Below are 15,052 nucleotides of genomic sequence, written 5' to 3'. Positions count from 1 at the left end.
TGTCCTGTCGACAACTCACTGAAAAGAGAACTTAACCTTCTTATGTTACTAATGATCTTTCAATTACTGCCAATCCTTTGTACTCTTGCTTTTATGACTCTTTCATGTGGATGGACTCGTTGAGTTGCCAGAGATCAATCAGAGCTATTTGGGGAAGCCAAGGTTTCTGCTGTTATACAGTTCACTTTGAATTTGGGCTGTAGTAATTCTCGTTTTCCCTTGAACTACTTAAGCATTGTTGATTGTATGCTTGTCTTGTTTTTTTGTCTCTCTATATCAATACCTTGGAGAAATTAACGACTGACAAAAGGATGAACAGAAACCTGTCCATTGTAGTTGCACTCCACCAAAATTTTAAGAGTAGATGATCTTCTGTGGATCTGCAAGCCTTTGCATTATACACTCCTTTTCTCTGCCACTTTGCTTCTCTGGTGTACTCCTATGTTTTTTTGGTAAGAAAAGAAAGAAAAGAAAAAAGCTTGACAAAAACCGGATCCCATGAATCTCTTTTAAATGACCTGCATGAGAGTGACATTCATTTTGCCACCTAATTTATGGGAGCATTTCACTTGTTATGGTTGGAGAAGGTATATCTTCCATTATCTTGTTCTCTTAAGTTTTTGTTGGTCCATGAGACCGTTTTTACGATGCATTTTAGAGTATATCATCATTTCTGTTTGGTAAAGGTTTCTTTTCCTTTAAGAGGATATGCATGTGTACAATAAGGAAAAGAAATGAGTTATGGCTTGGGATTCTATTTATTGAATCAATATGTCTCTTAGGGTTCTAACTACACTTTAATATCTTTTATCAATGTATTCGTTTTCAGGAAAGACACTTGTTTTCGGTCATTGTTTTGACAAAAATATCTCAGAAAATAGCTCGCGTTTATCGTGCTGACTTATTATGCAAGTCTTAGACCGAGTGAGTTGATGTCACTGTATTTACTTCTCTCTCCCTCTGTTTCATTTTATGTATACTAATTTGACTAGACATGAAGTTTAAGAATGTAAAGTAGACTTTTGAATCTGTCTTAAACTAAAGGTATGCATAACATACCAAAAACACCCTTTGATCTTTTGTCTTAAACATGCCATGTCATTCCTATAACGAACTCATAAGTTTAAATGGAGGGAGTACATATTTGGACACAAGGACCTGAAGAAGTAGGTTTTGGATTATGAGTTAGCTTGATATTTTTGGTCTCCATTATCTTTAATTTATAGACATTTTTCCACTTGACATGCATCATTTCTGTTATTTGACGATGCAAATAACATAAAGGCTTTGGCTTTTTTGTTTGCTACTCCATTGGTTAGATAGTAATGATAAATGATTTCAGCTTGATATAGATTGCATTTATATGACTCTGTTGACGAGATAACTTTCTTATTTAGTTGCTTAACTGTGCGATATTGAATTAGCAAAAGTTTTCTTGCATGATTTTGACATGGGAGCAAGATGGCATTTTAATTGAGTTGCATGGATTGAATTGGCAAAATCCCTAGTGCTGGGAAACTGTGAAATGTAATACTAGACAAAAAAATTAGCTTTATGAACAACCATGTCTATACTTTTAGTGTGTGCACTTACAGCCAGTTAGATACTCTGCGTGCTTGTGTCTCACATGTCACATTAGCATCTTGGTTATGTACTCCTTTTAACTGCATCTTTTGTTTCCTGGAATGACACAAAATATGTATGGAGACATTCTTTGCAGGAAGGAGGGAGAATTGCACAATTGATTTTGATCCTCGACTTGACCAGCCAAAATTGCTCTCACTGTGTAGATTTTTCGTTGATGAGGACCTGTACGGCCCTTAAATAGAAAGATGATGTATCAGAAGTCAGAGCAACTTATTTCCTTGTTTTGATGCTGAGTATGTGCATAATATTCTCAATCTTTAAGAAAAGGAAATGGTAAAATACATTCGCATTCTTCAGAAAAGAAAATGGTACAGGTATTTCTCTTTCTTCTTCTTGCCTTGTATGAGTGGCTTCTCGTTTAAATTTTTTCATTTTCTTAACAGGTTAGTTTCTAAATATAGTGTGTCATGGATGACTTCCTAGGGATTCCTTTTCTTTTTATCCTTTAGCTGTATGAGAACTGATTCGTTAGGCTGCTCTTCTACGTTTATGCACAAAATTATAAGTAGGCGTCAGTAGCAGAGATTACAATAGCAAAGAAGGAAAGAGAAACAATGGATACATTATTAGATTTCCAATCTGACGCATTAAATCAGATATTTGGTCATTCAGGGGAAACTTATAATGTTCAGTGATGTGCTCTTTCCTTAAGAGGGAAGTTACGATTTAAGAAGTTCAAATCTGAGCTAATTGAAATGCATTGTGATGTGCTCTTTCCTTAAGAGGGAAGTTACGATTTAAGAAGTTCAAATTTGAGCTAATTGAAATGCATTTCAGAAATACTCTTCAGTTTTAACAATTATACAGAGGCTCAGATGCATGATGGTACATTGACCTTATAGTAATATCTTCAAACTCCTTCAGTTCTGTAGATCCACTGCCCTATATTTCAATCTTCTTCCCTTCTCTGACTTGCATTGGTTACTTCTCAGCAGTGTTGTGATGTTGCTTTATCTGAAATTTATTGTGATTTCTTTTTGTGTCAGAAAGTGTTGTGCTCTTCCTGAAAGCTATCAAGGACAGGTAGTATACTTGGCCTTGAGGTTCTGATACTGAATATTTTTGTTGGGCATCTAACCAGATAACAGTTTGTGATACCCAAAGTGTCTGATATGGCGCAGAGACATAATTTTTCAAAAAAATTGCGGATGTGCTAATCAGACTCGGGTAAGCTAACCAAGGACCTGCACTTGAACTGGTGAAAGTGTTTAATTTTTGGGGTTGCTTGACGCCCACTGGATTTCACCTCTTTCTATAATGGTGACTTAACTGATTTTTGACACCTGACGTTCCTAGAGGCATACCATCAGAAAAAACTTCCTTGACCGATTGGGTAGATCAAGAAAACTGTGGTAGCAGCTGCAACAGGAGCTGAATATGCAACAGCAAACCAAGGTTGCACACCCAGCCGGAAGCTAAGCTCCCACTCACGACCCATGTAACAAGCTACGCCAAGTAAGAAGTGTAGAATGTATCATTCTTTTTGGTGTACGCATCTTTGGCATACTAGATAGATTGGGGTTTTTTTTGGCTCTGTAACTTGAGTAACCATAGCCTTTGTATATACATACAATATACATTCACCAATACTATGGGCCCCTTTTTGGGCTATAGAGAACTCAAGATCTGAATCTACTGAGATATCCATTAACTAACTCCAACATTTGTTGGCCCAAAGTTGAGTAATATGACTTGATATAGTTTTGTGGATGGAAAAAAAAAATTTACATGAAAAAAATGGTCAATTCTATTACCAAATAATGTTGTGAATTCTTTTTTTCAAGAAGAAAGATTTTTTTTTTGTCCAAACGGCTCTAATAAATATAATTAATTATATTAAAATCAAGTAGTTATAAGTGAATTAAAAATATAATTTCTAAAAATAAATTAAATTATAAATCAGAAGACTTTTAAAACTTGTGATACTTATTTAATTGAGTTTACATTAAAACTAAATCATGATTTATGATTAGATTTATTTATTTTTATATTAAGGTTATGAATTTAAGTTAGTTAATTTAGTGTTTTTTAACCAACAATGTAGAGATTTGAAGAAGGAAAAATAGATAAGAAATAGAAAATGACAAATTAAAAATAACGTAAAATAACGCATGAATATTTTTTTTTGGACATATTTTCTATCTTTTACACGCTACAAAGACAATTTCAGATTTTATTGATAAATCACATTCAACGAATGCGTTTTATGTCTTTCCTTGTTGTCCCTCTTAATAACATTTGTGGAACTACAAATTTGCATATATGCTCTCTTATTAAACAAGAAGAACTTCACATTATTATTACATATATTACAGAAATTAGACTTATCCCAATATAGTTATAGAGATTATTTTGTGTCTTGCTACTTATAATCCTGGAGCGGATACTTCTTTTTTGAGTCGAGGATCTATTGAAAATAGATTCTCTACTTTGTAAAAGTAGTGGTAAAGTTTGTGTACATCTTCTACCTTTCTCTGACTCTATTTGTGTGATTAAACTGGATATGTTATTGTTATTACTTATACATATACTTCTCAATATAGTTAGAGATCGTTTTGTATTTTGCTATTTTGTTGCCTCTTGTTTCACAATCCTATGTCAGATACTTTCTTTTTGCATTTAGGATTTATCAAAAATAGACTCTGAACCTCGTAAAAATAAAGATAAAATCTATTACATAATTCTATTTTTTTTAAACTTCATTTATAAAATCACATTAAATATATTACTGTTATAGTTACTTATATACTTCTCATTAAAGGATAAAACTTTTATTTCCCAATGTTTTTGTATGCAACCACAAGATAAAATGAATGTCTTATAACGTGTACAACAAACCAACAACGTTAACAAAGACAAGACAAGACAAGACAAGTAGCTATAGCTATTTTTATTTTTATTGGTTAAGACAAAATTTGGAAGTAGGTGTTTCTTGTGGTCATATGGTTTCTCTATATTATAATAATCTATACGTTACTACAAATTGCCACGTCCATACCAAACTTTTATCTTATGAACTTTATCAGCAAGATGGTGACTTCATATATACAATAGGGGCAGAAAATTAGTATTTGAAATTTATGAGTTTAAGACTAAATTATGTATATATCGAGAACTTAGTGTACCAATTTTCCTTTTGCTTTTAGTATAAAAATATAAAATTAAAATTTGATTAGCGTTGGGCGAAAAATTGATCTACAATTAGCCCTAGTCCTAAGTCCATCTTGAATCATCCAATCTCAGTCAAAGTAATCTTTGAACGAGTTAATAACCCGATATTTATTAACAAGCCTATTTTAGTCTGTTTAAATTTAACTCAATTTGCCCAACAACCACTTGTCAAACATCTATTAAAACCCCACATTCTTTGAATTGCTTCTTTAGCTTAACTTGTCTCTCTCTATAGATGGAGTACATATACATATTTCTTCTAATACTTACCCTCCTTTGACACATTCATTTTTTTTTCCCATATATAAATACTAGCCAAATTCATAACATAGCTAGCTAACCATATATTATATTTCCTAATAATTAATAATGGCTCCAACTTCTTTATGTTGCATCTCCAAAACTGTTTGTGTTATGGGTTCTTCTACTCAGTTCGGCTCAAGCTTGATTATTCGGCTACTCGAAAAGGGCTTCATAGTCCATGCTGCTATTCAAAATCATGGTTAGTTTTTTTTTTTTTTTGAAATTCACCAATAATTGGATTAATTGATTTTTTGAAAACTAGGGTAAGAAATTGATAAAAGAAAGATATCATTATGTCTAATTCATTTTTCTTAAAGAGATATTGCCTATATTCTCTTTGGGGATTGAACAAAGATATTGTGTATTGTAACTTAAAAATACTCTAGGAGAGTTTGGACTTCGTATATTTATAAAACTTTCGAAAAGAGTTTTTCTAAAAAGACATTCTTTTTTACGAAGATCGATCAGTTCAATTTCAAACTTGCATATATTACAAACTAACTAAACATTCACTATAGAAAAATAAGAATTAGTGATGAACAAATTCTAAACATAGCTAAATAAAAAAATTCATCGCTTTTAATCTCTTTTAGCGATGAATTATCAGACAAATTTATTAGCTATGAGTTATTTAACGACAGATTCACGATGGTATTGAGATATTGTGTAGGTGATGAAGTTGAGTTGATGTCAATATGTGACAAGAAGAGATTGAAGGTTTTTTGTTTGGACCTTTTTGATTACCATAGCATAATTGATGCTTTGAAAGGGTGTTCTTGTCTTTTTTACTCCTTTGAGCCTCCCAAGGATCACTCCACTATTTATGATGTATGTTCTCTCCTTTCATTTTTTTCTCCCCATTATGCCCTTTTCATGTCTAAATGTTGCAATTTCATTACTTATAATTATTTGATTATTTATAATCTTGCGTTATGTGATCGCTCTCATCTAAAAATTTAAAGTTTTAAAAAGAAAATAGATGAATTACTTAATTTTTGATAAACAATGCTTTCTCATGAATTATTTGAGCCTATATATATGCCTCGTGCGTTCTCATACAGAGTTGGAGTTATATACACTATTAATATTCTATACATGCATTATTAAAAATTAAAGAGTAAGAAAATAAATAATTATAACTTTAACAAACGGTCTTTAGAGATTTTTATAATATGATGCAGTAAAATCTTGTTTTTGAATAATCATACTTTCTGAGTTTCAAAATAAGTGTTTCTTTAACTTATTTCACGTTCATAAAATAAAATAATAAATATAAGATATAATTTATAAAGTTACTCCTGTTTATTAGATATCTATCCAACATAAGCATCATTTATTTGGGAATTTATTTTTTACTAAAACAATATTTATTTTATGACAGAAGAAGTACATATAAGAAGAAGAAGAACATTAGTGTAGAATGATTTGGAAGATCTAAATAGTTGGTCAACTAATTAATTCAAGTTTGTCCTGTTTTAGTTAAGCTAATAATGAAAAGTTTGGTGTGCACATTTTTTTTTGGTGTCCTTTTTTTTTTTTAGGATTTTCAAAAAGAAAAAAAAAATCAATTTGGGACTATACCTTTTCTAAGGTGAATTAAGAATTTAAAGTTAATTTTTTTATAATAACTTACAATTAGATATTTATAGTAACTATTTAATGAATTTCTTAATATATATATTTATATAAACTTGAGACAAAAATTACTCAATTTACATGAATTGTGTATTATATTTTTTCGATTTCTTAATATATTTCAATTTTACTTACAAATTATACAAATTTATTTTTTATTAAACGTGTGCAGGAATATATGGCAGAAATAGAGGTAAGGGCAGCACATAATGTATTGGAAGCATGTGCACAAATAGACACTATAGAAAAAGTTATATTCACTTCCTCAGCAACAGCAATTATTTGGGGATTTGATGATAAAAAATCTTCATCTCATGTTGATCTTGATGAAAAACATTGGAGTGACATCAATTTTTGTCGTAAATACAAGGTATGACAATTTTTTTTTTTCATTCCGAATTTATGTGATATATTTTGATAGGACACATTTTTCCCTTTAAGGGGCAAGTGCATAATATAATCAATTTTGGGACTCCTATTTAAAGCATAACCAAAGTTTTATTAGTTGTTTTTGTTAACTTTAGCCACTTCAGATAAATGCGATTAAAGTTATAAAAAGTCACATATGAAGTTACAAATTTTATCTGAGGGGCAAATGCACATATAGACAACTTTGAGACTCCAATTGAAGGCATAATCAATAAGTTTTTGTAACTTTAATCATATGAAGTTACAATTTTTATTTGAACTTTGACATATTGCTTGTGCATGCATGCAAACTTCAAACATTATTATTTGATACTTATTAATTAATAAAAGCTGTTTTTATTCATGGACAGTTATGGTATGCTTTATCAAAAACACTAGCAGAGAAAACAGCATGGGGTTTAGCTATGGATAGAGGCATAAACATGGTGTCAATAAACTCAGGATTATTAATGGATCATGATTTAAACATCAAAAATCCTTATCTAAAAGGAGCTAAAGAGATGTATGAAAATGGAGTTTTTGTAAGTGTTGATGTTGATTTCTTGGTGGATGCACATATTTGTGTCAATGAAGATGTGTCAAGCTATGGTAGATATTTGTGTTTTAATCACAGCATTAATACAATTGATGATGCTATTAATCTTGCCAACAAGTTGTCTCCTTTGCCTTCTTCTCCTCCAAGGTATATATATATATGTCTCATTTTTTTTTTTTTTTTGGTAACTAACATGATTTTATTAATCACCAGTGAAAACATTACAAAATCATAGCTTAGTCAAACTCAACATGTCTCTCATTTTCCCTCTCCCTAAAAAAAATAAAATAAAATAAAATAAAAAAATAAATAAAAAATAAAATAAAATAAAAAAATAAATAAAAAATAAAATAAAATAAAATATATATATATATATATATATATATATATATATATATGTTTTTTGGTTTTATGTAACAATATTTGACTAGACATTTATGAGTTCAAGAAGAAAAATAATAATAACACCGGCCCATTTCCCATGGATTTTTCTATTGATATTCGTCGAGATGAGAACGTCCAGGAACGAATCAAGAATTTAAAATTTATGATTCCTACAATAATCCTATATATATATGCCCTCTCTTGTTGCAATGAATCCAACACTCTTTTGGATGATGGAGTTTTGCGTGGAAACGTAGGGGTGGAGCTAAACTTTTAATTTTATGAAAGATTTTAGAATAATTATTTAAAGTATTAATAATTAGATTTTAAATTTAATAATTGTCTATAGTTAATAAATTTTTTAATATAAATATTACTTTATTTTAAAAGTTATTGAATTCGAGGAAACTCATATTTGGACATTTACCTCCATCCTACTATTCTAGCTGCATCCCTATTTATTTGAATATTGGATAGAAAACTCTAAAATATAAAATAGATGGCATGACATAAAAGAGAAAACATTCATTGATCAAATATTATATTGGTGTTCATTTTTGAGGATATGAATTTATTACTAACATATTTTATTTTTTCCCTTTTTGATTTGATAGTTTTGAGAAGGATTCAAAGATAATCCAACAGAGGATAAGCAACAAGAAATTGAACAAAATCATGATCAAGAAGATTGATGGGTGCAAAATCGATATATAAAATTGAAACTCGTATTTATTAAAGATATTATAAAAAGTTATTGAATTCACGAGAATTAGGATAATTGTATGTTAGTTGAGAATGATAAATTACTATTTGAAAATTCCAATAGTTTGTGGAAAATCAAGAAGTCTTCTTAGTTGTTGTAACTCTATTTAGTCATATTTTGCTTTTAATAATAATATACATTAATATTTTCATTGCTTCTACGAGTGTTGATTTAAGAAATTCACTCATTCCTAAATTAATTTTCTATGAATCAATATTTTTATTAACTTGAAATAGCACTTTTGATATAAATACATATTACTAATAAATGCATATATTATGTGATTTTAGAAGTTTTGTGATTTACATATATCGAATACTTATACTTTTAAAATATAAAAGAGCAATGAAAATACATTTAAAATATAAAAGATACTATAACTCTATTTTATTGATATTTAATTAGACAATATTGTGAGAAAATCCATATTTAATAAAATATGAATTTGTTGATATTACTTATGACCGAGCAAAGCGTGAATAAATTGACTAGTTCAGAGATAAAATACATCCTTGATTGTCCTACATTTGCTCAGTCACTCTAGAAAAAAGAAATCTATTTTTTCACGTTTAGAATAATATTCTTTACTTTTTTGGTTACCGCACAAAATCAATATAGTTTTAAGGCACCATTTATGGATCTCGCAGTACTAAGATAACTTTTTTGCTTTGCTTTCTTCAATAGAAATGTTGACGAACTCCATACAGAACTCATCATCACCATCACTATCACCGTCACTACCACCATTATCATATTCCGCTCCACCTTTAATTATCACATTCATTGTCTTTCTAGTCCTTTTTATTATTTTTTTCACCATTTTCTTTTGTAGATGTTTCATGCAACATATACTAGACTCATGGTATATTACTGTAGCTGGATATCCAATTTGTCCAACAAAAAATGATAAAGGTCTTGATCCATTAATTATTCAATCTTTTCCAACATTTATCTATTCCAGTGTACAAGATTATGGTGAGGGTAAATTTGGAATTGAATGTGCTATTTGTTTGGTAGAATTTGTAGACAATAGCTTTATTCGTTTGTTAACATGTAACCATGTGTTTCATCAAGAATGCATTGACTATTGGCTTAAATCACACAAGACATGCCCCGTATGTCGTGCGAACCTCGATTCAGTCCAGTGCACTAAGCATCAGTCATGTATGGGGTCCAGGAGACAATCGATAAATAATCCAATGCATGGCATGAGTAACGAGGGTGAGTCATCAGAAAATGCATGCAATATGACAATCAATTACGAAAACAATATTAATAATGATGATGAAAAAGGATGCAATAGTGGAACCACAACGACAATGACACCGTCAACAAAACGTGTTGAATTACGAGAGAATGGTGAAAAATTCACGAGATCGCGATCCACGGGGCACTCTATAATTATAATTAGGGAAAATGAAGATAGGTTTACTATGAGATTGCCTCAACATGTGATAAAGGCAAAAAATATGAAAGGGCATAACACAATGAGAAGTTGCATCAATTTTGGAGAAATGAATAGCAAAACTATTAGTGGAAATTGTAGGTTTGGTGAAGTTTTAAAGTTATCCAGTTTTCTAGACAAAGTATGATTTTTTTTAAAAAAAAATAGCTTGTGATATTTTTGCAATTTTTTTTCTAAATAATGTTAATCTAGAAAAGAATGGATAGATTCACAGAAGCTCAATAGTTTTTATTTGTACTAAATATTTGTAAATATTTATTTGTGAATCCAGTTACCACTAATATATTATTTGGTCGAATAAACATATATTACTAGCTCTTTATTTATTTATTATATTACTTCATTATGCTTTGTAACTCGTATAACTTACAAGTATAACTTTTTATAATAACTTACCGACTTTAGTACCCTTCGTCCAATATTAGATGAACACTTTCTATTTTACACGATGGTTAATAAATCTTTAATTGTAACGACCCGTTTGGTCGTTTTGAGTACTAGAGCTTTTTTATTTCATAAAATACTTTCCGATAGATTTTAAATGGATACTTTGGACTATTCGTAACTACAATTATGAATTTAGTGGGGTAGTTTTAATAATTATTTTAGTTGGTGGTGAAAGGAGATATATTAAAATTAATAGTGGACCACTTTTACCGCTTTTATAAGTAGCTTCATATAATAATTAGGGTTTACTAATTTTGAGTGGTTAATTAAAAGAAAAGAGGGCTTGACTGTTGGGCATAAACGGTAATGGAAAAGGTCGATTCAGGTAACCTAACTTACGCTTTCAATTTGGTTTACATATAATTATCTCTTGGTGGCTGTATGATTAAAGCTCGGTGAATATATAACAATTAGAAACTATTTGATAATTAAGATTGGATAATAGATAGTAGCGTTAGGTTGGGTTGGAGGTGAAACTGTCAGGCAAGAATTTATATTATTATTATAATGTTAGAGGAAAGAGAATTGAGGTGTTGCATCCATATATGTGTGTATATTATATTTTAATGGAAAGTAACTAACTAATTACGTGATTGTGGTTGATATATTTTGGACAGAAATAGTGGATTGACCATGTAACTAAGGGAATCTTTGTACAAGGAATTAATGATGCTATTGATTAGAATAATGATGAGTTAAGAAGGGATAAAAAGGATGAATTGCTAGTCGGAAAAGTCATGCATATAATTCTGTGATTTCTGTCTTCGTTACTCTTGTTGTTTATGTTGGAATATCCAAATTCCTCTGTTGATCAGAATTACTAATGAATACAATCACCTTCAATTATCCATCATAAGCTATATGAGATGTTGTACGTACGGCCTGTGTGTTGGGTTGAAGTTTGATTGTAAGATATCATATAATAAATCAAGTTTTGATATGTTGAGATAGGTAATTAAATATTAGGTGTATCAAATTATTTAAATTCCATTAAAGATATGCTAAGGGGAGAAATTAAGACTTACCCATAGGTTTGAACTCTAGGAAATTGACTATAGAGTGGAATGAGTTATTGGGTCTAAGCTTGATGTATATAGTAATATGGGTGTCTATAGACTCGTTAACTTATGAATATTCATACTTGATAGATTGGGATCGTTCGAAGGCATTGGAAAAGTAGCTGTTTGATTTCGGTTCTTCGGTGGAGGTAAGTTATGGTTTATTCTATTTGATAGATAAACTCTTAATAGCGATTGATATGCATTGAATGATATTGTGAAGTTCTCTATGTACTTGACTGTGTGATTGTGTGGCTTGGTTGTGTGGTTTGCGATTGGTCTAAAATCCTGAGACCGTGAGATTTATAATCTGAAAACCTCTCTATCGAAGTGATGCCTTGAATAAAGAAGGCTTGATGTAATATTATTAATGAATTGAAAAGTGGTGATAATAAATGATAAATTAATAATATTATTGGATCGGAGTGTCACGACACGGTATTTTGGATCGGAGTGTCACGTTCCGACATGGTATTTTTGGATCGGAGTGTCACGTTCCGACACGGTATTATTGGATCGGAGTGTCACGTTCCGACACGGTATAATTGGATCGGAGTGTCACGTTCCGACACGGTAACATTAAAGGAAAAAGATATTGAATTAACCTAATGTACTCAATCTCAATGAACGCATTTCCCAAACGAGTGTGATGTGGAGGCATGAGTCCTCGTGTGTGTGCTTGATATTGTGATTGATTACGTACTTGCTTTAACCGTCACTTGTTCATATTGTTGTTTCTTATCACCTGCTAAGTGCTATAGTTGACTTTATACTATTATTCATTGTATATTAGTTTCTATTTAGGGTTGGCCGATGATACCTACTCAGTACATGTTGCCCCGTACTGATCCCTACTTGTATTTTTCTTTGTTTTCCTTTTATGGAGTGCAGCGAGTGTACCAGCAAATTTGACTAGCCCTCAGCTAGCCAGTCTCAGCATATCAGGTTTAAGGGTGAGCTATGCATTCGAGCTTGTGTTGGATTCTCTCGGTCATGACTTGATGTCCATAGTTTTCGGACACAAATTGCGTTATTTCATTTATTTCGGTGTCTTTGATACTCTTAGACTTAGTATTTAGAGATTAGATGTCCTTGATGTGATGACTTTCAGATTTTGGGGATAATATGTAATAGACTTTAGAGGTTTATTTGATTGGTTACTTTAATAAGTTTTGGAGCTTCCGCGTTATTATTGTTATTCGTAGTTGAATTATTGGTATGTGTTGGGGTTTAAATTCATTGGTCTGCCCACTTGGAGGTTAAGTGTGGGTGCCACACACGACTCAATTTGGGTCGTGACAAACTTGGTATCAGAGCGTTAGGTTCGATGATCTCATCACACAAGGACAAGTCTAGTAGAGTCTTGCGGAACGGTATGGGGACGCCTTTACTTTTCTTCGAGAGGCTATATGACTTTAGGAAAACTTCATTCCTTTTTTTTTTTTTTTTTCTTTTTTTTTTTCCGTGCTACTACTTGAATCCAATTGGTATCTAGGTGATACAAATTGGTATCTGAACTTCTTCACTCTATTTGACATTTGGTTAGTACTAGAGTATTAGAGGTTGACATTGCAACACCAAAAAATTATAATGTGTCCTTGGAAATATGTATATTTTCTCGATTGACAAGGCCTATAATGACTAGTGATTTTTTTTATTATGTTCATAAAGTTGAAACTCTCATTCTTCATGGGTATTGGTTATGAAGATGCTTATGATTTCTTTGTTGCTTGTTTTGACCTGCTTCATAAAATGAATATAGTGGAGAGGCTTAGTGTTGAGTTTGTGGCATACTAGTTTCGAGGAGATGCAAAATGTGGTGATAGTATCATGTTGAGTGCCGATTAGTAAAGGCACTACCTATGACTTAAGGCAGCATTGTCTAGCTTCTTCATCCAATTATACACCCAAACTTTGAGCGATATGAGGAGAGATGGGTTTTTTTTAATATAGAGAAACGGAAGATATGTGTTACAGCCTGTGAGGTCAAATTTTGTACTTTACCTAGATATGTGACAATATGCAAGTAATTTCGTAAGGGACAACTAGAAAATGAACATCATTACATTATAAAATACAGTTAGTAAAGTTTTTATAACATGTATGGGTTGTTTAGCGAGTGATGAAATTAGGTTGCGCTAATTGAGGTTAGGATCTTTACTACGATTTTATAGATTGAATGTATACCAAAGAGGGTCATGATACGACTATTAGAATAATATTGATGCTTACTTGATTAGAGTTATGAAGTGTGTTACTTTTGTTATCGACCTGATCTAAGAAGTAAAACAAATTGCTTGGGCTAGAGGGAGAACAAATCTGATAATGTTTTGCAGTCATTCAATGGGTAGAAATGTGTAAGCTATTTGGGTATGATCTTCTCGATAGGTATGATGCGTGATGGATATAACAGACTTTCACAATGTGGTACTAGTGTTACGTGGAAACGAATACATCATTGTCAAGTGTGAATACTAACTACTTAAGGAGTTATTAGTGGTATGACATGTTTAGCTAATGAGATTCGGTGTTGCTTTCACATTTGAGAAACCAACTAGTTTATTACTACGAACGTTTGGATTGAGCATTATTTTTAAGGAAAATTTTAGTGGTGATCTTTGGTACAATATTAGTACATTTAGGTTGTGAAATGTATCTTGAGGGTTTTTAATGAGGACTGGTGATTTTCTTTTAAACTCCAAAAGAGTAGATTGATACCAAAATGACAAGCTTATGGGTAAAGAAAGTCTCAGTGAGTATACTAGGGTGAAAGCAATTGAAAGTAAGAAAAATGCGTATAAAATTGGGTTAGTCCCTTGAATTTGATTGGTATACCTAAGGTTAAGGTGTCAGGTCGAGGAAAAGGTTCACTTCGTGGTGATGACAAGGGCTAACTGAGCATGATGGTAAAAAGAGTTCGTGAGGAATTGTGATTGGGATGAAACTATATAATTAGGATTTGTTGGTTAAAAAAAAAAAAGATAGAAGTAAAATTAATAGTGGGTCACTTTTACCACTTTTAGTATTGATAAGGTATAGAATTAGGGTAATAAATAAATCGTAGAAAAGAAAAGAAAGAAAAGAATATGGTGGCTTCCTCACACAGACGACGGAGAACTAGCAGCAACCAAAAGAACCCACGTGAAATTAGGTAACCAAGATTAAGTCATTATAATTTGATAAGGGTCACACTATTATTATTTTATTATATTGTA

The 15,052-nt window shown here is 31.2% G+C and overlaps 2 protein-coding genes across 2 annotated transcripts in view; both read left to right on the top strand.

Annotated features, from left to right (window-relative positions):
- Positions 1 to 15,052, top strand: part of LOC125814483 (NADH dehydrogenase [ubiquinone] 1 alpha subcomplex subunit 6-like) — a 520,085-nt gene that overhangs the window by 55,805 nt on the left and 449,228 nt on the right. The window lies entirely within an intron of this gene.
- On the top strand, positions 5,054 to 9,023 carry LOC125814468 (cinnamoyl-CoA reductase-like SNL6). Its single transcript, XM_049493916.1, has 5 exons — positions 5,054 to 5,320; positions 5,792 to 5,949; positions 6,929 to 7,126; positions 7,536 to 7,867; positions 8,719 to 9,023. Exons 1-5 carry the CDS (start codon positions 5,188 to 5,190, stop codon positions 8,816 to 8,818), a joined length of 921 nt encoding a protein of 306 aa, XP_049349873.1. The 5' UTR covers positions 5,054 to 5,187; the 3' UTR covers positions 8,819 to 9,023.

The sequence above is a fragment of the Solanum verrucosum genome, unplaced genomic scaffold (assembly GCF_900185275.1).
Source record: "Solanum verrucosum unplaced genomic scaffold, falcon-dt-bn FXZP01000268.1, whole genome shotgun sequence".
In the NCBI taxonomy this organism is placed as follows: domain Eukaryota; kingdom Viridiplantae; phylum Streptophyta; class Magnoliopsida; order Solanales; family Solanaceae; genus Solanum; species Solanum verrucosum.
This window is presented reverse-complemented; position numbering and strand designations above follow the sequence as displayed.

Coding starts and splice junctions, on each gene's coding strand:
- LOC125814468 (XM_049493916.1), top strand. CDS start 5,188: ATGGCTCCAACTTCTTTATGTTGCATCTCCAAAACTGTTTGTGTTATG. Junction 7,127..7,535: donor ATTTTTGTCGTAAATACAAG/GTATGACAATTT, acceptor ATTCATGGACAG/TTATGGTATGCTTTATCAAA. Junction 7,868..8,718: donor TTGCCTTCTTCTCCTCCAAG/GTATATATATAT, acceptor TTGATTTGATAG/TTTTGAGAAGGATTCAAAGA.